At 38.5% G+C, this 23,469-nt stretch overlaps 2 protein-coding genes across 4 annotated transcripts in view; both read right to left on the reverse strand.

Annotated features, from left to right (window-relative positions):
* Window positions 1-19,628, reverse strand: part of ATP6AP1 (ATPase H+ transporting accessory protein 1) — an 89,068-nt gene extending 69,440 nt beyond the window's left edge. Inside the window, exons 1-2 of the mRNA XM_073328233.1 lie at window positions 19,556-19,628; window positions 7,134-7,256 (exon numbers count right to left, since the gene is read on the reverse strand). Of these exons, the coding sequence (XP_073184334.1) occupies window positions 7,134-7,228 (95 nt within the window). The 5' untranslated portion in view covers window positions 7,229-7,256; window positions 19,556-19,628. The remainder of the gene's footprint in view (window positions 1-7,133; window positions 7,257-19,555) is intronic.
* A 595-nt stretch (window positions 19,629-20,223) lies between these two features.
* Window positions 20,224-23,469, reverse strand: part of IQUB (IQ motif and ubiquitin domain containing) — a 62,662-nt gene continuing 59,416 nt past the window's right edge. For all 3 annotated transcript variants that reach the window (XM_073328230.1, XM_073328231.1, XM_073328232.1), the window contains exons 12-13: window positions 23,203-23,388; window positions 20,224-21,149 (exon numbers count right to left, since the gene is read on the reverse strand). In XM_073328230.1, the coding sequence (XP_073184331.1) occupies window positions 20,982-21,149; window positions 23,203-23,388 (354 nt within the window). In that variant the 3' untranslated portion in view covers window positions 20,224-20,981. The remainder of the gene's footprint in view (window positions 21,150-23,202; window positions 23,389-23,469) is intronic.

Below are 23,469 nucleotides of genomic sequence, written 5' to 3' on the forward strand. Positions count from 1 at the left end.
AACCTTAGGGGTAAACCCTGCAGTGGCGGCAGTAAATTTCTTATTATTATTTGGGAGCTCTTACCATTTGATATTTTCATAAGCATGTTAAACCTCTTCATTTGTGCTTTGAAATTCATACTGATGAATATGCAGAAAGCCCAAGAGCTTAGAAATTGCTTCAGAGGTATGCTTGGAATTTTGAGAGACGGCAAACCCCATGATCTCAGCATCAGCCTTAAATATAAACTTTTAAAACCGCAGGGAAAGCCCCAAGGATTCACAATTATTATTCATATAGAGTTTTAGTGCCTCAGCTCAATACTGAACCTCTGACTTTTTTACATTTATATCAGCAAGATACAGCATTAAAATAGTAAGGAAACTGATTACAGATTAATTTATGCAAAATTAGTAAATGGCACGTCTGAGGGCAGGGAGAAAGGACAGCAAAAAGTTTTAACAATTATCTGACAGCAAATCAAACAGTAGTTTAAAATCAGTTTCCCAAACAGCATTGGCAAAATTGTACAAAATAAATATTCACATGATTATTCCAGAGCTTTTACATCTGCAATTAATTGGAAAAATACATAAAACAGAATTATATTAACGGGGAGTCTTTGTGGCACCTTAGAGACTAACAAATTTATTTGGGCATAAGCTTTTGTGGGCTAAAACCCACTTTATCAGATGCATGGAGTGGAACATACAGTAGGGAGGTACAAATAAACAGCATATAAAAAGATGGGAGTTGCGGAGGCAGTGCTAACAAGCCAATTCAATTAAGGTGGAAGTGGGCTATTCTCAACAGTTGACAAAAAGGGGTGGAAATCACTTTTGTAGTGCTAATGAGGCCAGTGTAAACAAGGTGGCTCAGTTCAAACAGTTGACAAGAAGGTGTGACTATCAGCAGGGGGAAATTTAATTTTTGTAGTGACCCATCCATTCCCAGTCTTTATTCAGGCCTAATTTGATGGTGTCCAGTTTGCAAATTAATTCCAGTTCTGCAGTTTCTCCTTGGAGTCTGTTAAATTAAATTAGATTCTAAATCAGTATGGTAAAAATTTGTGGGTTTATTTAGCTCAACATAGGAACAATACAAAGATGTTGGGACGTTAATAAGCCCATTTTAAAATATGGGAGTCTTGGAAAGGCTCACCATTCTTAAGCACTCATCCTTTGATGGCTTTTTGAGTGGGTGGGGCACCTTTTCTAAGGTGATTTAGATTCTGAACAGTGTACTTCAATAATGCCAGCATCATTGCCAGAAATACAATCTACATAGGTTGGTTCTTATCTCTCTTGTTACTTCATTTTATTACATGTATTTTCACTTATTGTGTGTTTGTGAGTACATGGACTGCCACAAAAATAGAGACTTTAAAAACGGTGGCCCTGGAAACTTCACCAGTAGACTAAAAGCTGTTTAAGGGCACGCTGAAGCCACCAGAGAGACTGCCATCAACTTCAGGTGCTGAATGAGTAATATTAATTCATACCTTAATGTGAACATTTGTTTAATATTCACATTAACCATATCATTTGCCTGTTTATTTTAAATCTCTTAATTGCAGTTAGCTGTGTGTTTACATATTTTACTGTCTGGTTAAAGAAGAGGTGGGGAATAAGACTCAGATGCCCTGCTTCCACCACCAGGGTGTAGCTAGGGTGACCAGACAGCAAATGTGAAAAATCAGGATGAGGGTGGGGGGGTAATAGGAGCCTATATAAGAAAAAGATCCAAAAATTGGGACTGTCCCTATAAAATCGGGACATCTGGTCACCCTAGGTGTAGCACAAGCCTGCAGGGGATGGGTACAGGAAGGAGTGCTAAGCCTGCAATTTGCTTGCCCTCCCACTATCTCCACAGACATCCTGAACAGCCTGAATGTACAGTTTGGTTCTGTGGTGGGACAGTGAGGTATACAAGGATATTATCTGATCTGTCTTTTCTCTAGGGCCAGCTCAAATTCTGACAGTGTTTTTAATGGAAGCAAAGATTTCAATAAACCCTGTATCTTGGTCTGGGAGGAGGATAGACTATGATTTAATAAGGCTTTTACATCTCTGACTTATGATCCTATATACTCTTTGTAACTTACAGATAAAATCATTTTTAATTTGTCTTTTTCAATCAGCAGGAGATTTAGGCAAGCAATGATACTTTTGCCCTGTGGATCAGGACTAAGCAAGACCATAGCTAGTTAATAAAATTTCACTAGGAACCTGTAAATACAACCATTAGATATCAAGTTTACATGTCACCAGTGCTAGTGGTAGAGGCAGAATGAAAATTAATGACTAATGGACCAGAACTTAAAAAAGGTACTGAAGCATCTTATTGTACGATATCACCATGGCAGCTGGATACATTTATAGATGAAATAATACATTTGGAGTGGCAACCCAACAATGGCCTGATACAAAATGTCATCTTACAGTGGAGCATATTTGATTCTTCTGAGAAAAAACATCCCCAAGGAAGCTAAGGGATTTCTCAACTTCTTTGTATTCACGGTATCACTTCCCTATGCCTATAAGTCAGAGTAGGTTTCCCTTTAAACTTCTCACAACTATAAGAAAAAATATTATTTTAGTGCTTGGGCTTAACTCTTGCTCAAAGTCAATTATAACCTGCATTCACTGTACAAAGAGCCATCTCCGGTCTTGGCATAATGCTGGGTGGTTATTGGAAAATGTGAAATGTTTTCACTGATTGTAAGCAAAGAACATTCCTATGAAGAGAGGCACTTGGCTTTACAATTTTGGGACTCTCTAGTGAAAACCATGTCACTGCAGCATCTAAGCTATTCCTACCTCATCTTTCTTTAAGGTTGCTGTTAGAAATACTAGGATGTTGTCAAATTGTTTATATGCATTATAGAAGAGACCATTTTTAGTGTATTGAAGTACAGTAAGGATTGGTGTTAAATCCATTTTATACTTTGCATGCTGTGTACATTTGGAATTTCAGGTTTCTCAGATCGGTGTATAGTGCCTGACATTAGAATAGCTTTCATTAAAAGGCTTCCATGTAATATGAGAGAGATTTTGAAATGTGTTACTAATTATTTATAATTTATCATTTACCTCGTTAGTGCTTTACAAACATTAACTATTTTTCATAACACCTATGTGAAACAAGTCATATAAATTTTATTAGGCTCAATCCTGCTCCAGTTGAGGGCAAGGATAATTTTGCCATTGATTTCAATGAGGGTAAGAAATGGACCCACTGACATCATTTTACAGATAAGAAAACTGAGACAAAGAGAAGTGACTTCCTCAAGAGCACAGAAAGATTCAGTGTCAGTGATGAATTTACAGCTCAGCCATTGCTGCCTCCTAATCTTGCTTACTTCACACTACTAAACCCTAGTATGCTTTTAAATGTAGATCTTATCAAATGGTACTTGAAGGGATGCTGATCACAACTCAACATACTCACTCAACTACTGTCTACACTCTCTTTAAGATTTTATTTGTTTTAATGTTTTTATTTGGAAATAGTTGGATGCATCAGTATGGTTAGTTACCAGTTTAAAAAAAATATTTGAACTCTTAATCTCTACCTCCCAATGTGTGCTGGTTAAGGACACAGACCAAATTCTGTCAGTTACACTGGTGTAAGTGAGAGCAGAATATGGCCATCACTATTATAAATAGCAGTTTTTACTTGGGTCAGATTCCACTCTCAGATAGCTGTGTACAGCTCCTATTGAAGATAATTTGATTTTTGTAAGTTTAGCCCCAGGGCAGAACTTGGTTCTCACTCATTTTAAGGGCTCATGCCCTCAACAGAGTTTACTCAGTGGCAGAGGCGGGGTAAATCCCCTAGACTTCCAGTGAGCACTTTGGGTGATAAAATTTAGGAACAATTAAAATTAAACTAACCCCCCCCCCCCCAAAAAAAAAGAATTACCCACTGCCAAAACTTAAAGCTAATGAGCTGCAAAGGAAGATTATCACAGAAGAGAAGAACAGTCTAGAGAGGTAACACACAAAGAAATTCAATTTTAAAGTTGGCTACTGCAGGTCAGTTCACCATATAAAAGAGTATATGGAGCCAGGATAAATTCCTAATTACTCTTTCCAAACTTGTAATTGGCAGAGTGGTTGTGAATGAGTCCACTTCCTAACATGGAATATTCACTCACTCTAGAGGTGGAGGGAGAGGTGTCAAGACAGCAGAAAATGACTAGCATGGCTTTTTACATCTCCATGTTTACAGCCAGCAGCTCTGTGCCCACCATTCCTTCCCTAAAATGTGATTTTTTTTTTTACACCAAGTGAAGATTGAAAGGGTTTTATTTAACATTCCAAACATCTGCTTTTTTTATCTCTTCAGGATTGTGTTCATAGACCTGTCATGGTCAAAAATTTATGGAAAAATCCTGCAGAAACTAAAGGATGAAACCCCCAAGATTCTATAGAACTAATTATAAAACCTATTGCATAATTTGTGTTAATTGGAACAGATTTGATTTTAAAGGGACACTGAAATATGTTCAGTCCCAAATGTTATAAACCATGTCATATACCAGTAGGTTCTTATTCAGTTAATGAGCGCCCCTTTCCTTGGTTTAGTTTTAATATCTTTGGCCTTAGAGTAATAAAAAACCTGTTACTCTTGGTTTAAGTTTCAAACAAAGCTGTGCAGAAGAGCTATAACTGCAGTGTTTAAAACCAGAATTATGGACAGAGGTATCCAGGAAAGCTTTCGTTATTAGAAAGTTCCTCTTTTAAAATACTGCATGTAGAATTTGGAGCCAAGTGTATACCAAACCAAAGTTACTGCTGCTTCTGCTTTATTTTTAAACTAATATACATCTTTTATTTACTTCATTTGCATTCACCAAAAAATAATTTCTCCCACACCAAACACTGCATTTTCAAAATGCAAAAGGTCATGGATATAGGTACACTTCCTCCTGAAAAAGTTGTAGGCATATAAACATGAAGCTGATTTCACCACATTGCCTGTCTGATTTTCTTGCTGTTGATCCTGAATAAACTGTATGGAACAAGTTGCTAATGGCTTGCTCGTGAAAAGTTTCTTTTCATTACTACTATGAACTCTTGCTTTCTGACCACGCCCTACCTTGCAATAACTTTTGTTTAAACACAACAGCAGCACAACTTTGTTTATATTAACAACAGATGCAGTATTTACAAGAAATAAAAAGCAGGACAAAGAAGACATGGATTCAGTCATTTAGGAACATTTTTGTCTTAAAAAATGAAACTATTGCCCAAATCTACTTTTCTTTTCAGTACACAATTTTAGATCTCTTCCAGGTGTCTATTTTAAAGATTCATAAATTAGTCAACTTCTACTACCTCCAATGTAGTACAAGCTCCTGAAATTAAAGATTTGTCTCTTACTTTCCTTCAGAAAAGAAACACAAAGCTAACTAATTTAATTTCGTTCTCTGTAGTTACATCTGCATTTTTCCTACAGGGAAAATGCAGATGTAACTCCCCAGGGACCAAAGGTGTAATTTCCACAGATGCCTTAGCATAGCACTGTCAAGTGTGGTGATAATCAGTGATGTTATAAAAGACACAATGACCAAAACACATTTGAGAGAGACATAGCACATATTTCACACACTCACATTTGTGTTCAAATGTACTCCCTCTGCTTCATCACCACAGTATCACATTTAACAGAATGAAAGGGCATCAAAGAACTCTATTTTGAAATGGCATTTTACACATTTTACATATTCATTGTACTGAAAAGCAATTTACATAGTATACTATTTCTGCATAAACTTACTCCTTTCTCACAATGAAAGTAAATTAAGAGGCAAATGCAAATAAAATCAAGACACCTTTCCGCAAAGGACCCTTATTCAAGCTGTCACATCTTGAGTCAGCCCGGTACTCTCTCACAGACCACAAAGATGGTGAAATGTACTCAGGGGAAGGCCTGCTCCATCTCCAAGAGGAGTTTAACTTTAAGAACTCACAGCTGTAAAAAAGGGGACTGAATTGCTTGCAAGGATTCCAGACCCTACCACTGACAACTACATAGATCAGCGATGTCATGAAGCTAATAAGTGCAAGGCAAAGAGAGTCATTAGGAAATAGTTTGAAAATAACTTGGATGAACTTTATTACATTTCAAGCATGGTCAGATGGATGGTTATTGTTATTTACATCACAGTGACTAGAGGCCACAACGGAGTTCAGGGGCCCTGTTTTGCTAGGCATCATACATACATATGTACATAGAATAAAAGTCTCTGCCCCCACAGGATTTACAATCTAAATAGTCAAGACAAAGGAAGTAAAGCAAAGAGATTAAGTGATTTATACAGGTCTAAGGTAAGACAGCAAGTCTGTCTAGGGTACAGCAGGTCTATTGTTACCTTTGTCCTCCAGAATAGCCTCCTTCATGCTTGCTTAGATCTGGTTAAAAAGTGGCCTGTGACCTTGCAAGTCCTTTTAGATTCTTTCTTTGAAGTGTCTCACATGTTAGATTCAAAAGTCTTGTGACCTTCTAAGTACATTCAAATCCTTCACATTCAAGCATCTCCCCTGCACTTTCAAAACCAAACCAATATGATGCCACAAGTTCTACTAACCATCTGACATAATACACACTGTAACATATGTTCTTTTACATGCAAAAAAAGCTACATTAAAAACAACATTAAGGTGCAAAATCAGGCACTCAAAAGTTAGGAAATACCAGAATTACGATTGCCGGTATAACCTTAATTCAACCTCCTTGTGTATATGCATTATGATATAGTCTTATAATTATATCTTCTTAGCATATGCAAAACATGCCTCTGTTGGCACATGACCAGGATTTATCACTGAATTTGGTCCACTGGTTGGATCATTAGCTTTCTTGGTTCAGGCCGGGTACTGATAGGGAGTGCAACGTGAATGCTGATCCATGCCCTACTTTAATTATATAGAATCATAGGACTGGAGGGAACCTCAAGATGTCTTCTAGTCCAGTCCTCTGCACTCAACACAGGACTAAGTATTATAGACCATAGTGTCTCATATATTGTAGATTGGATCAAGGTCTCAGGAAAGGCAGAGCAGACATGATCATATGATCACACACACACACAATTTGTTCTGGTACAGCAACTGCATAAAGACTGCTAGATGTTTTAATTTCTCACCTGTGAGTTGACCAGAGCAGCATAGGTACATGGTCCACAGACAGAGCCAATTGGAGCAGCACAGCGAGGGAGTAGAACAGCCAGACTAGGGCCATGATCCCACTTGGGTTAGTATATGACTAACTAGCTGCAAAGTAAAAAACTGAACATAAGATGAAGGAAGCTGGATTTCCCAGTTTAATCTGCAGTATCTGGATACAACTAGGAAACTGGTTGGGGCTGTTTTATGTCAACAATATAAACATTCAAAACATCCATTTCATTAAGTCAAACAACAGTGCTAGAATTTTTGAATAACTTTCAGTGAGGCAGTGCAAAAGGCCCATGAAGTGTATATACCTTGAATTCATACACAGACCTCTTAACCGATCGTTCCCCAGTACAGTGCTCATGAGGCTCAAATTTATTCCAGACCACACTGACTTCTCACTCACTATTACTGTAATTTATTGACAACTGAATTATTAAACCCTGAAATGGAGTTTATAGAAAACGTTCATGTTGAAGAAAAAGAATCCCATATATTTCCATTGTTTTCCCTCTACTATTTATTACCATGTCCGAAAGCTTTACACTGATTGTAGAAGTTGGTGTCACACATGGGTGTTGGCAGGTTTGAAAGCTGCAGTATATGTGGACATTGCAGCTACCAGCAAGGAAAAAGAGAGTAAGAAAGTGATGAGATTGGAACTTAACTAAAATGTGGAATTGTTTAATTATCCTTTACTGGGGAAGATGCTGACCCATAAATCAAGAATCGCAAAAGTCAAACGAAATTACAATGTTCTCAAACCTGGTGTGACTTAAATACCTTAAAAACCAAATAGAAGATTAGAATGGTTATAGGAATTTCTTTTACCCATCATCACAAGCCTCTGGTTTCTTTCTTTTTTAAATGCTGCCCTGCCCCCTTCAGTGACAGAGCTGCAGCCAAGTCATGCTTCTGCATTTGAGAGTCACCTTGTAAGGTAGTATCATGTGCACTATAGGCATGCATGGGACTTTCCAATCAGAATAAAAGATGTAGTCCCAGCCTTTAGCAGGTTATGAATGCAATTATGTCAAGGACCCAACAGAAAAAGACAACAGACCATGGAGAGCAGCAATGGGGAAAGGGCAGGGGACAAGTTATCGGTAAATGCAAGAAGGAGGGAGGAGGGCAATTTTTGCCATGCAGAGCAGATCATGGGGCTGAGTAATTGTGAAAGCTCATTCTGGGTTATTTTGGTGGTTTAAACATTCATTTAATATTCACTTTAACAATTTGAAATTCTGGATTTGGTGGATTATTGATGAAAGGCTTCCAAGAAGAAGAGGGTTGAATGGCAGGTTGGAGGGAGAGAGAAGCAGGAGGAGTAATAGGCCCCAAGCATAAGAAACAGCACAAAGAAGGTGGGAGAGTGATTCTGGGGCAAACTATTGGGAAGAGGAAGGGAAGCTTGAGTGAAGTGAAGTGAATAAAGGTCAGTCACAATGTGAGCTGAAGTTGTACAGAGCTCTAAAGGTAAGCCCCGGTGTCTTGAATTCATGTGACTCACTCAATTTAGTGTACTGTTTATTGTTGCACAGTTTATGTATAATGTAAGGCAATTTGTTCATATGCTAATGTAAACTCAGCTGTGATACAAGAGGAAAGCTACATTTAAAAAAACAGCAATCTTCCTCTTTTCTTACACTTTACACCCTCTTACTTTGGTCTTTTATGCCTTTATCAGCCCCCACCCCCATCCCGGGCCCAGGCAGCTTTTACCACCTTCCATTTCCTGACGTGCTGGGTTGGCTGTGAATTATAACAACAGAACAGTGCAGGTCAGTGTAAGACAGAGCAAGTGAGCCAATGCAAGACTAAATGGGAGAGAGGGAAGAACTGGAGCCTCCAGAGAAGAATTTAGTACAAGCTCAAGAAGCTGAGTCAGAGCAAGCGAAGTACTCAGTCGTCTCTAGGAATGGACAACCTCTTGCTGGTTATGACTAGGCTGAGCAAATAATGTATTTTTCGGTTCATTGGGCCAAACTGAAATATCTGAAAATATTCCAGTTTGATTTGAACCACAATCTATTTTTCTTGAAACAAAAACTTGAAAAAATCTCCTTTCAAGGCAATTCAATGTTTTGAGTCAACTGAAAACAATTTTTTTAACTTTTTGTATTGATTCGGACATTTTGAATGTTTTTCACTCTTTTTTTAATTAGCCAGATGTCAACTTGAAATGCTATTCTAAAAGTTGAAACAAAATATTGTGACTTTTTATGAACAAAACTGTTGCAATGAAATGTTTTGATTTTTTTAAAAGATTTCCCCCTCTCCTCCCCAACTGAAACCTTTTGCCTCATTCAACATGAATTTGATTAATAGGATTAGGGACCTGAAAAATGCTTTTTTTTAATTAAAACACTATTTTTCAGACAAACAAACAAACAAACAAACCACTCAGCTCTCAAGCACTCTTCATTGGCCTACATAGCTATGACTTTGATTTGCCCACGGCAGGTCTAGAATGTTCCTGGATTGTGCATGCATGTGCCTACTGCTCAAAAAGTTACTGGAATCTAAAAAAAATGGCCTAGATTACACCTATTCTGCAGCTAGAGCACAAGAAGAAAGGCAGAAAGACTTATAATCAGAGAATACATGATGGAGTGATGTTAAGGGTACAAAATGTTATTGGTAAGAGTTCAGGATGTTATCTTTGGGACCTACTTAGAGTCCTTTATTGTTGCAGGTGAAATGCAAGAAGAATAGGCAGAATTCTTTCAATTTTAGCAATACGTGCAGAATGTCCTGAGAGGTCAGTCCAGGAGGAACAGTCAGCATATTATTACATTGAAGCTTCTTGGATTCTATCACACCCATTCCTTCTTGGATTGGGAGCTCATGTTCAGATGTGACACCATTGGTTTTCACTGTGTAGGCAACAAACTCTTTGCAAAACTGCATAACAGGAAAAAAAATAAAAGAAAATGTCATGTACCTAGACCCCTTTTTATCTGTGTATCAAAAGCTAGCTCCACATCAGAGCAGCACTCTGCAATCTGAAAAGGGCTGGACTTTTGCAAGCGAGGCAGAACAATAATAAATGTAAACAAATAATGGGTTGAATTCCCATCTTAACCTACAAGTCACAGTTTCTGTGCAGTTTCTGTGATGAGTCCTTACGCCAAACAGAAGAGAGAGAAGAAATCACTGAGATAAGGTGTAAAGGCACTTAGGCTTGCTGCCTAAAACATTTCTGATCTGGGTGGGTCATAAAAGGAAAGGAGAAACTAGTACAATGGAGGGAATCATAGGGGATTTCCCCCAACAGAAACTGGGGCGAGAGAGTTTGCACAAAAGATGACTTACTAAGACTGAACTAGAATGTGAGGATTGCTCATTGGTTCACTTATCTGGCTATAAGGTGCACAGATAGGAGCCTAAATGTCTAGATTGATGCTATCTAATAAGAAAATGTATATTTTACAGCTATATTTTCCCTGGATACTTCCTGATTTGCATATAAACTAAACCCCATATTTAGACACCTCTGAACATTGGGGTGTTTGAAATTCAGCACGAATTCCAAATTTTGTGACTCAGACTAATCTGTTTTTAAGTGTTATTACAGTTTTATATAATGAAGAAAGAGGACAAAATGTTACCCTCGTCAGCTCTCTAGCTACAATTAGTTTATTACTTGAAAAGAATATAAAGGCTCATTTCCCAAGACCATATTTAATTTCTACTCATGGATCCACCCCCACCCATTTCCCCAGATTTATACGTTTTCTTTTTCAATCCTGTGCAGAGTCTGTAACCCACCTATCTCAACCCACCTGTCTCAACCTAAGCTCAAATGGAGGACACAACAAAAATAGTAATCAAGGTAGACTGAAGTCATGTGGGCTTAATTTCTTTTGCATCTAAATCCTTCTTTTAAAAAAAAAACCATCTATTTTATAATTCTCCATTCCTGATGTAAATAATTCTGAACAGAAAAAGTGTGAATGCCAGATTTGTGTGGGTTGAAGTTAAATTTAGGACCCTACGTTAGGAAGAGAGGGATGTCTTTTGTAAAGAAGGACAATTTATGGGTATGATAAGCTAACATTTGTGAACGGAATGTCTATAGACAGGGAAAAAAAGACAGTCATCAATTATGTGTGAATGTGACCCAAGAAAGAGATTCAGAAGCTGACATATCAATGGTGGCACTGCATATTAAGAGATCCATCAGCAACCTGGGATAATGAAAGCAGATGTGTTTATTCTGGGCTTTGTTTTTAAAAAATGAGTAAGAGATTGCAATTCTTATCCCAGCTGTTACTGTATTTCCCTTTGAAGAAAGTGTCTGCTGGGTACCAAATGTTGGTTACCAATAACTTTGCTACCATCAACTATTTAATCTGTATTTCTATTTTATCATTGTATTTACAACTACCTTTTGGCACAAGCTGGGAATGCGTGTTTCCTTAATTGGTACTGAGCCTGTGGGAGGCAGGGAAAAAGGTTACTTGGAGACTCTTTGTTCCTCATCCTCTGAGATGTAATTGGAGGGTAATGAAGAGGTAAATCTCTGTAAGAGCACACAGCCTTCTGTTGCAAAGAGGGAGAGTCAGAAAGCATAGACTCCGTGCCAAGTTAACTGATCACCCACTTAACCATGTGGGAGGAAAATTTGAGCTTTTCCCTTTGGAAGTGGATTGAGCTGTGGTGCTTGGTGGTGCGGTGAGGGGTATTACTACCAAAGAAGCCCTGTCTGGAGAGAAAGGTCCACCTTGCTGAGCCCCAGGTGCTGAAGAGGACTGACCCGCTCTTGTGGAGGGCCTCTGGTGGGAGGGAGGGAGGAAGGGGAACAAAGGCCCCCACATGCCATCCAGACTCTGAGCCCCTTCCCATGTCAAAATAAACACCTGTGGGCTGGAAGCAATTGCGGCAGACCCTGGGGTTCATGGTTAAAGTCCTCCTTAGAAACCTCATCTTATTTTCGGAAACTCCTTCTAAAGCAGATAGGGAAGTTTTGACCATATGTGTGTTAAACCTATATCTTTTCTCGTGGGAGACAAATTTATCAATCTGTTTTGCTTTCTTGAACATTTCTTTTTTATCTGGGCTCTGAGGTAAGGTGTACGCATCCAATGTAAGGGTTACATTCATCTCACAAACATCTTGGGCATCTTGGACTCCTGGAGCTGCCAGAGCTCCTTTTAACCTCCATTTAAGAGTATCCTTCTCTACCAACAACTCATTCTCTTCCTTCACCCTTCTATTCTGCAATTTTTCTATCCCTCTGAAATCCTCAGCCACTTTATCAATTTCTAGCCATCATCTGTCTAAGTCTTGCTCCAAACCGTGATGGGGTGCACTCACTCTGCACTGGACAGGGAAGTGTTAACTCCTCACTCTGGGCTGAGGAAATCATGCCCCCACATCCCTACTGGGCATGCTCGAGGTGTAGCACCAGTATAAAAGAAAGCAGCCCAGCTCAATCCAGGCTAGCCACTGAAGAGGAAGGATGTCTCTTACAGGCACCTGCCTTGGAGCTGCAGCAGCCCCTGAAAGCAGAACCTAGAGACCCTGAGACCCTGGCAGATGCCCCACTGCCTGCGAGTACCCCAGGGACTTCAGAGCCAGGGGGACCAGCCCAGGCAGAGGAACCCAGGAGCCCCAAAGTCACTCATTCCATGAATGCAGGAGTCCAGCCCAGGGGAGGGACTAGCCATAGTCCCAGAATAGTTGGCGTGTTGTGGTCGGATCCCCACTGACAACCTCACTCGCTGCTGCCAGAGCCCTGGGGTGGGACCCAGTGGATTAGGGAGGGCCTAGGTACCCCTACTCTGGCCACCATGCCATCCCCAGGTGGTAGCCCACCCCTTTTCTGGCTGTTAGGCCTCACTGCCCTAAGAGCCAGGGTATGCTATTGAATCTGGCCACTAGGCTGCACAGCTAAAAGCCACTTGATGGACTTAAGCCTTTAGGCCTCACTTCCTAAAGGCAGAGGGTGGCTTGAGGGAGGGAGTGCCCTCATCCCGCAGTGGGTGGTGTCCCTCTACCCCACCACACAAACCTTTAACTTTTTCCCTTTCAAAGTTTATCATCTCTTTCCAGGATGGAATCACAGGCAATATACGAGGAAGCATCTTCTTGCAATATTGTGCCTGCCACCAGGTCCTCACTGAGCTGGCTGAGGGTCTCTTTCAACTGATTGACATCTTGTCTTTCCCATTTTGATTGATCAAACGACTGTCTGTCTAGATAGATGGCAATTTAGATGGCAAAGATAGTGGAGCAAATAACTAAGGAATCAATATGCCAACACTTGGAAGATAAAAAGGTGATAAGTAACAGTCAGCATAGATTTGTCAAGAAAAAATTGTGTCAAACCAACTTAATAGCTTTCTTTGACAGGGTAACAAGCCCCGTGTATACAGGGGAAGAGGTAGACATGGTATATCTTGATCTTAGTAAAGCTTTCGATACTGTCTCGCATGATCTTCTCATAAACAAATTAGGGCAATAAAACTTAGATGGAGCTACTATAAGGTGGGTGCGTAACTGGTTGGAAAAGCGTTCCCAGAGAGTAGTCATAGTGGTTCACAGTCAAGCTGGAAGGGCACATCAAGTGGGGGTCTGGTTGGGATTAGTTCTGGGTCCGATTCTGTTCAATATCTTTATCAGTGATTTAGATAATGACACAGAGTTCATTTATAAAGTTTGCACATGATACCAAGCTGGGAGAGGTGGAGGATAGGACTCCAAGTGCTTTGGAGGATAGGACTGAAATTCAAAATGATCTGGAGAAATGGTCTAAAGTAAATAAGATAAAAGTCAATAAGGACAAATGCAAAGTACTCCACTTAGGAAGGAACAATCAGTTGCACACATACAAAATGGGAAATGACTGCCTAGGAAGGAGTATTGCAGAAAGAGATCTGGAAGTGATAGTGGATCACAAGTTGGATATGAGTCAACAGTGTAACAGTATTGTGCAAAAAAAAAAAAAGGAAACATCATTCTGGGATGTATTAGCAGGAATGTTGTAAGCAAGACACGAGAAGTAACTCTTCTGCTCTACTCCATGCTGATTTGGCCTCAACTGGAGTATTGTGTCCAGTTCTGGGTGCCACATTTCAGGAAAGATGTAGACAAATGGGTGAAAATGCAGAGAAGGACAACCAAAATTATTAAAAGTCTAGAAACATGACCTGTGAGGAAAAATTGAAAAAAATGAATTTGTTTAGTTTGGCGAAGAGAAGACTGAGAATAGACATAACAGTTTCCAAGTACATAAAAGGTTGTTACAAGGATGAGGAAGAAAAATTGTTTTCCGTAACCTCTGAGGATAGGACAAGAAGCAATGGGCTTAAATTGCAGCATGGGTGGTTTAGGTTGGACAGCTAGGAAAAATTTCCTAACCTTTAGGGTGGTTAAGCACTGGAATAAATTGCCTAGGGAGATTGTGGAATCTCCATCATTGGAGATTTTTAAGAGCAGGTTAGATAAACACATGTCAGGGATGTTCTAGATAATACTTAGTTCTGCCATGAGTGCAGGGGACTGGACTAGATGACCTCTTGAGGTCTCTTCCAGTCCTATGATTCTAAATGGCCTGTAAAGGAAGTAAGTTATATCTGCTCAATGTTTCAAATGAGTTGGCTGCCTCATGGTTAGGGACAGGAGTTAATAAACCCTGTCACAATGTGGGTGAAAACCCTAAGTAGAAGTATAAATTAAAGAAACTTAACACTCACTATTTGATATTTCCAGATGTGGTGACTAGCAGTTTTCTTCCATGTGCAGGAAGCAGATTTTCCTCACTGAAAAGGGGAAGATAGTTTGGCCTCTCTGTAACCCATGAAAGCTTTGTTTCAGATGAAGGCAAAACTGAAAGTGTAAAGCTTTTTATCTTGTAGCTTTACCAAAACTCCTAGTGAATCCTCTACTCCACACTTCTGTGTCTAGCTTATTTAAATAGTATGCCTGACTGCACTTTTCTATTCTTTCAACAGGAAACTTCACTACTCACTGTCAGCCTGGGAGCACAGTGATCAGAAGGGAACTTCCTTTTCCCTCTTTCAGCTTGTTAATTCTTTATGAACCTTTCTATTTTAGAGAGATGGGTCAAAAACATGTCTATTCTAAAACACACCTGCACACCTTTAAAAAATTTCTCTTCAAGTGACTAACACAGGCATCTTGGGTTTCCAAGATCTGAGTGAAATGATTTGTTAATGTTTAATCAAAGTCCCTTTAATTAAGGTTATTTTTACCTCATCATTATTTGATTTGAGAAAAAACAATTGTGTGTTTTTATGGCTTTTAAGAGCATAAACAACTAAAAGCAATTACTTCCCTAAAGTACTAAATAATATAAGAATCCAATTGAACTTACAATGTAAACCAAATTAATCAATTCAAGGAGTTAATAGTATGAATTAAAATTGATTAACAAACATTTGAGATCCACGATTGATCAAATTATTACATGAGCACAATCACAAAACTACTAAATACAAATTACTGAATAGTTTATTTAAGTAAGCTGCATAGTAATAGAATTATTATCAGTTTATGCTTTTCCTTGTAGAAAGAATGGCTGGAATTCCAGTTAAGGCTGGAATTTTTACATATCTAGGAGAACTTTTAGTGATCTGTGGTAAAATTTGCTTGGAACCTTGGTTAATTGATGCCCAATCATAACGTGTATTATGGGCTTATACGCATGTGCTATTTTTGGCCCCATAAAGCTAGGACAAGTCTCTCCTGATAGGCATCTGTGCCCAGGTGTTCTGTTAAAGAAACCCAACAAAGAAAAGTTATTCAGGAAAAGAAAAAGGAACTGCTCTTCTCCTTGCTGGGTCTGTAGAGCTTTAGAGTCAGTCAGGGATTGCAGTTTGGTGAACTACACATTTTTCAGCTGAGGTACCATCACACTGGTGGGCATTGTCCTCTAGTCAACTGGCTGGTCTGTGGTGTGTTTGTCTCCACTTTCCTTGGGACCAGCTCAGGGAAATACGAGCATCAACTGTCTGATGCTGTGATGACCTCAGGAAGAGCACACTTTTCTTCCTTGTTTACCAACTCTTTTAAGGTTGAAATTCAAGCTGATAATGTCCCAAAGGACCGCCCTGGAGATCTAGGTGCAGTGTGTGGGGGGGATTGATATACATCCCCTCCAACTTCAGCCTGCTCATGTAATCCACATCTTCTCCTCACATGTGGATTCCTGAACCTACAGACAACCCTCTCTGGAGGAAGTGTTGATAATGCCACTGCCAAGCCGGCTGACCTTGCCACATGGGAAGGGTGATTTTTCATGGTTATCAGGCTTGTGTTATTCCATCTCTATAATCAGAAGTAATAAGCACAGGGCTATCATTAATTACTTAAGTAACGTCAGAAGTGTGGAAAACCCTTTACAAAATGGGTAAAATTCCCTACCCTGAGCATCTTACCAACTGGGCAGAGAATAAATAGAAAGAACAGGTAATATAAGAAGAGGTAGGACAGTGAAAGGGCAAGGAAGAGGACTATGATTATGCACTCACATGGCAGACTAGTGCACATGTCTTGAAAGTAACAAAGGTTTGTTAAATAAATTTTGAAAACAGTAATTATTCAGAGCATAAACCTCTCTGAAGTGAATTTAGAGAAGGGTAAGAAAGAGGCATGGCATTTGAGGTCAGGGAAGGATTTCTCAGCCTTCAGGGAGACATGAAAGAAAGACGTGGGGATGGGTTTGGAAAAAAGGACACAGGGTACCGAAACAAGGAACTTCATTGAGCAAGAGAGGTCTGGGGAGAAGGGAGTAAAAGGAGATGAGGCAAAAAGGAGTTAATATTCAGGGAGGATTGAAAGGCAAGAAATCCTGAGAGATAATCCCAGTTGGATCATTGACTTGCTGTGTGTCCTTGAGAGTCTCTGTACCTCTGCCTCAGTTTCCTCTTTGGTAAAGTGTTGTGAGAATTAATTAGCTAACAAGTTAAATTTTGTATATTCAAGACAATATATAAATAAATGTTACAAATATTGTTATATTTCAAACAACCGTGCTGCAGGTCTTTGACCTAAACAGTTTAAGGTGACAAACTATAAAAGGAACATCCATTATTTCTAAAACCTACTTGAAATGACTTCCTGGTTTGAAATGCAGATACAGATCCTCAATTTATACCCCCACCTCCTTCTTAATCACAATCTTGAATTAAATTTAGGGCTTCTATATGGTGAGGTAATGTACATTATCCAGGTGTGATTTCTAAAACATACTAATGTAGTATGCATTACTTGGGCCATGTAGACTCTGCTGGTGCACTTACACATAGGACTTTCAAATCCAAAGATAATTAAACTAAATGGAATTAAAGCCATTTCAGTTCTGAATGACTGTGTCTGCACAGGGGGTTAATGCAGTTTAACTAACCCACCTTAAATTCACACCTTTAGTTAATTAGGATTAATTTTCCTGTGTCCCCATGTAGACAAGCTCTATATTAGCTATGCCTGTTGGAGCATTCAAGAGTGGGAATCATAGAATCATAGAATATCAGGGTTGGAAGGGACCCCAGAAGGTCATCTAGTCCAACCCCCTGCTCGAAGCAGGACCAGTTCCCAGTTAAATCATCCCAGCCAGGGCTTTGTCAAGCCTGACCGTAAAAACCTCTAAGGAAGGAGATTCTACCACCTCCCTAGGTAACGCATTCCAGTGTTTCACCACCCTCTTAGTGAAAAAGTTTTTCCTAATATCCAATCTAAACCTCCCCCACTGCAACTTGAGAATACGCAGAGGCCATTCAATGAATTACTAAATGTTGTGTTAAAATGGATCTAGATTATGCATTTATGTGGAACCAAATAAGATATAAAAAGAGCAGTGATCTCTCTCTCGGAGAGCACAATAACTCGAACCTGGCTCATACCCCTTTCAGTCAGCTTTACCTTCCCCTGCTGCTATTGGATATGCAAAAGCTCTTTTTCCTTAATACTTGATCAGCAGGTTGGTGTTTGTCTGATTTTGATGGCATCTGTGAATTAACTTACATTAACAGCCAGAAATCATACAAACAAACAGCTAACTAGATTAGAGAAAAATCCTAAAGTAAAAATCTTTTTTATAACATACATATAATTGTAAACAATGTTATAAGACATAAAAAGGTGAAAAGCATTCTTCTTACTATGGTAATTCCAGTAATTGTATGGGAAAACATTTTAAAATGTAGAAGACAATGAAAGCAGCAATAAAGACAAGCTAAAACAATTTGCTCTAAAAGAACAATAACAGGCCACATCTAACTAGGTTTGTATTCCATGCTTAGTGCAGTCCTACCTGAGTGCTTAAATGACACTAGCACATGTTGTTCTATTTCAGATTTATGATGGCTATATTTTGTTCCATCCTAATGATGTGATTTAATTGGGATTTCAAATTACCAGCACATTTGTCAGATTTTTTTCATTAATTTCTGTATTGGTGTCTCATGTCCTCCAAAATTCAACCCTCTAGAGCCCACAGTGGCTCTCAACAGCCATTCTTTAACTCGACTGCAGTGAAAGACCGAAGCTTTGACCTTGTACAAATGCAGTCTCCTAGCCTTTGTGAGCTGAAAGGCTAGAAATTTCATTCTCAATGAGTCCATCAGCCAGCCAATGTCCCAGATAACAGTGAAGTATCCAATTCAGTTCAGTTTCAACAGAATTTAGCAGCAATTTACAAACATGGGAAGCCTATACAGCATGACTAAACAGATTCTACAGAAAACATTGTTAAAGAATCAGAGGTATACAAAAGACCAGGAGGCAAAGCATTTGCACAAATGAGCTTTCTTCCACTGGACCAAAACACTTGTTTTCTTGTGAATTCTATAATCTTCAAATGTAGATGGCACACACAAATTATGAGACCAATAGCTGAGTCCAGATTTGCCTGAACTAATTCCCTCATGCTCCTTGGGGACCAGATATGAGGGTTATTTTTTTAATAGCTACTTTTTAAGAAAAATAATATATTCATTTATCAAAGGATGGAATCGTATCTACAGGATTCATGCTTTCGCTTCTCCTGTACACTGACCCAGTATGAAGTTGTTCAAGATAGGGTAAGTCTGCCTTGTGGCTTTTACGCAACTTTAGGAAACTCGGCCTGTGTTATGTATCCATGTGTATCACCTCAGACCAGACCTACTCAGAATAAAGTTTTATTCTGAAAAGAAACATAGAACAGGATTACAGTCCAACATCCTCTTCTCTGCCTGCTTGCCTTGTGCTCAGTCAGTGTTGAAACTTCCTGCTGGAAGAACAGAGGAGACTTTGTCTAACTCAACCCTCTTATAAATATGTTCGAATTCCCACAATAACTAAACCCCAACACAAACAAGCCAATGTTCTAATTTTCTGTCATTTAAACTCCTCTCAGGGTACTCTTTTTAAGCCTTTTTGGTCCTACCTGTAAAGAAACGCAGAACAGGATAACAGTCCAGCAGCGTCCTCTCTGCTGGTTTGCTTCGTTCTCACAGCTTCAGTCTGTGTTGAAACTTCCTGCTTCGAGAGCAATGGTACTTGTTGGGAGAACTTCCTGGTTCTTGCCAAGATGTCGCAGCTTGTAGTCCACAACTTGTACTTCCCACAGCTGCTGCTGAAGGACACTGGACCTTTTAGCCCTCAACTTTTTTTTTTTTTTTAAAGAGCCTGTTTTCTGGCTCCTAGATGCCCGTTCCTGGCATCCAGTCCTGTATTAAGGCCCAAATCCAGCAAAGAACTTAAGTCAACTGGACTACTCATGTGTTTAAAATTGTGTTTAAGTGTTTTGCTGGATTGCAGCCTAGAGGCCAAATCCTATTAAAGCAAATGGAAATACTTTTGTTGACTTAACCATAGGAATGATTAGATCTGGTCTTAAGTCCCTGGTGAATGCACAGTGCATTCTAATATTGTTTGCTGCTAAATATGTATTTACTTATTTCAACTTTTAAGTGCCTCTACTTCACCATAGGCAATTATACTAGTCAAAGCAGTAAGTCCTTGGGGACTGGGGCCAAAGAAATGGCTAATATAGTAGTTTGAAACAACTGAAAGAACTTTTGAACAATTTTATGTAACTTTTTATTGAATTATATGTAATAGAAATACAAAGGGAAAAATGACATAAGTAAACATATTTAAGGGAGAAAATTGACTCCTGCTGTAACTTCAGATGAGTTAACCAAGAGATTAACATGTTCCAAACAATCTATTTTTGGTATTACAAAATACAGCCACAATTTTACAAACACTGACATGAGTAGTTCCATTAAGCTCACTGGGACTACTCCCACATGTGTTAAGTTATTCCTATGCACAAATGTTTGCAAGATAAAGGGCCTATATTTGGACAGGTAATGAAATCTGTAGATGAATGTGGATTATGTATTTTTTTTTTACCAAAATGCCTCACTTGTTTAAAATACAGAAGAAATGAATTAAAATATTATAAAAAGGTTTATTAGTAGTATATTCTTTAAAATAGAAATTGTGTATAAAGGAAATTCTCTAAATCGCCTCAATATTTATATTGCAGTAGCAGTATGCACTTAAGGATACAAGACAACCTCAGGTTTGAAGAGCTCATGGAATGATTATGATAAATTTTACAAACTGTATTCTAAAAATGTTTTATTCTATATTTAGAAACTTAACACACTTGCAGTCACAGAACAATAAATGCAATTATTACAATAAGTGGTCAGGATCAGAGTATTGGATCTTTGGAAGTTTATCTTGATACATGTCCCCCGAGTACAATTAATCTATAGATGAAACGGGACAATTCTTTACTCCAATTAAGTTAGTCATGTTAAACAATAATTCAGATTTACAGCTTTATGTCTGAAGAGTTATGCTTTTGAACCAGTGGGGATAGGCTTAGTTATTAACAGTTCATTTGTGTGAGCCAAATCATCACCTTTATGCAAAAATGATGCCATCTCTGGAATCTGAGAAAAATAATTCTTTGACAGGATATGTTTGTGCTTTATCCTGTGAATAAATACCATTTCATATGCCTGAAAGATAAGAAAATCCAAATTTTATTAAATGCAATCAAAATCTCTTATCTATATGTTGCTGTATATCCAGTACAGTATAAACACTGCACTAGTGAACTACAAACTGTTTAACAAACGAAATCATAACATTCAAATCCAGACATGTTACTTAATGTAGTAAGATACAGCAGAACGTAGTCCTGTATAGCAGTCTTTTAAGGCCTCCTGTGAAGTGATGACTGCCTTAAACTCCTATTAAATCATTCAGCATCTCCCCAGACTAGGTCTCTCTCCATTTCCTTATTATCTTTTGCGTAATGTGAATTTATTTTTTTATTATTTTAAAATTTTGAAAATCAAGAGGAGACTGGCAATGCTTAAACTTGTGTGTTTCTAAGCTAATATGTAAGGGAACTGTACCTTAATTGGTACAGACTAAAGCTTTTATAAATGCTCATCAGAGCATACCATTTAAAACCATTTTGTAGCATTTTATGCAGCCTTGGTTTTGATCCAGTGTTCTATTTCTAGAAGTTCAATCAATTACCCAACATTCTGCAAGGTAGAAATGTCTGCAAAATACAGTATTATATTTAATTTGATACTAGAATAATTAGATTAAATACACCAAGGGTGTTGTGGGTTAATTGAAGAAGGACTGGAATTTCAGATTGCAGTTCAATCCAGGAGTGTTGTTAATCAAATCACTTTCACAGATTTTACTACATTTCTGGTGATTAGCAATCCACACAATCATAAACAAATTAACTGATATTAAATGCAATGTTAGTCTCTTGGTCTCCCTACTTTCATCACTAGTAGCATGGATAGCTATTAGAAGGGAAATGTTTAAATTTTTAAAATTGAAATTAAGTAAAAGATCATGAAAATATTTTGGGTGAGGTTAATTTTCATTTTAAACACAAACAAATTTAGGGCCTCAGCTGGTGGAGAATGTTCCCTTGTCTAATGATGTCAAGATTGGTACAGTCAGGCCAGATAGCCACACAATCAAAACCTTTGCCTACCAAACAGAGGGCAAGAGGGATAATGTCAGTTATATAAACACCAATATGCACAAAGGAGTAACTGAGATCCCAGTTGCCTGAGGAGCCTTGTTGATTTAATGCAGGAGTGAGGACTCAAGGAAGGAACTCATAGATTCCAGTTTGAAATGTATTTTTATCTTTTAAAAAGTAATGCTCACAAAAAGGTGTCAGAGTGAAACCCAAGCTGGGTGTGCACAGAAAAAAGTATATCATGGGTGCTGGCAGCACAAGTTTCCACAACACTTTCCACCAATTTGCTTCTCTAAAAAAAGGCTAATTTCTAGGGATGAGAGGATAGTTCATTTTCTATGCCCATTTAATCCTCCTGTTCTCTGGTGTGACTTCCAAGAAGGATGCCAACTGGTGCTGAGATGGTGCTTCATGATATGGTCATGTGCCACTGAGAACTGAACTGGCCACCAAACAGCCACTACATGGCAATGACCTTAGGTCACTACCAACATAAACCAGTAGCCTAGAGAAGAAATACTGTAGCCCATTTTACCTGATACATCTAGTTCTTAAGTAATCTCTTGAGTTTTGGAATACTAAATATTCCACTGTATTAAGTCCAGGTTCCTCAGAGTGGGACCTCTGCCAGGCTACTGCATCTTTAGATAGAAGACTTTTCTTTTGACAAAATATGTAACCGTTTCAAGGCAGTAGTTTCAAGGATTTCCTTAAATTCTTTTAATTTAATTTATCTTTAACAACAAAGAATAGTAGATTTTGTGACATCATCAACTCAGAGCAGCACATAAGCTTTTATAGTCTAATTGCAGGTGATCATCAATCAAATAAGTGCCAGTGACACTTAAATGTCATCCTTCTGAAAAAGCAGATGTGGACAAGCTTACTAAGATCTCAACAAAAGGGTAGTCATTATTTACAGGACTATTTTTATGAAGCAGTTATAATGGGCCAATTAAGATGCAGAGGGTCTAAGTGCAAAATTTTAGTCACAAGATTCTAATAAAATGAAAAATATAATAAAAAGAAAAATTGCATTAGTTCCATTTTACCTCTTGAAGGTTATGCAGCTTAAGATGTGCTTTTGCCTCATCTTTAGTGAGAAGGACCGTGTTCCATGGAGACCATTCACAGTGCTTATCCCATCTGACCATAACCAAATCATAGAGATCATCCCAGGCACTAAGAGCTGACTGACAACCCCAAATGTTCTCCACCATGTACTGTAGATCTTTTTGCTGTAATTGAAAGCAGGTTGAGAAGAATAAAGCATGCTTAATTCTACCAGCAAAGTCACCTTACCTATCCACCACTTAGGA

Source organism: Lepidochelys kempii, chromosome 1 (assembly GCF_965140265.1).
Source record: "Lepidochelys kempii isolate rLepKem1 chromosome 1, rLepKem1.hap2, whole genome shotgun sequence".
NCBI lineage: Eukaryota > Metazoa > Chordata > Testudines > Cheloniidae > Lepidochelys > Lepidochelys kempii.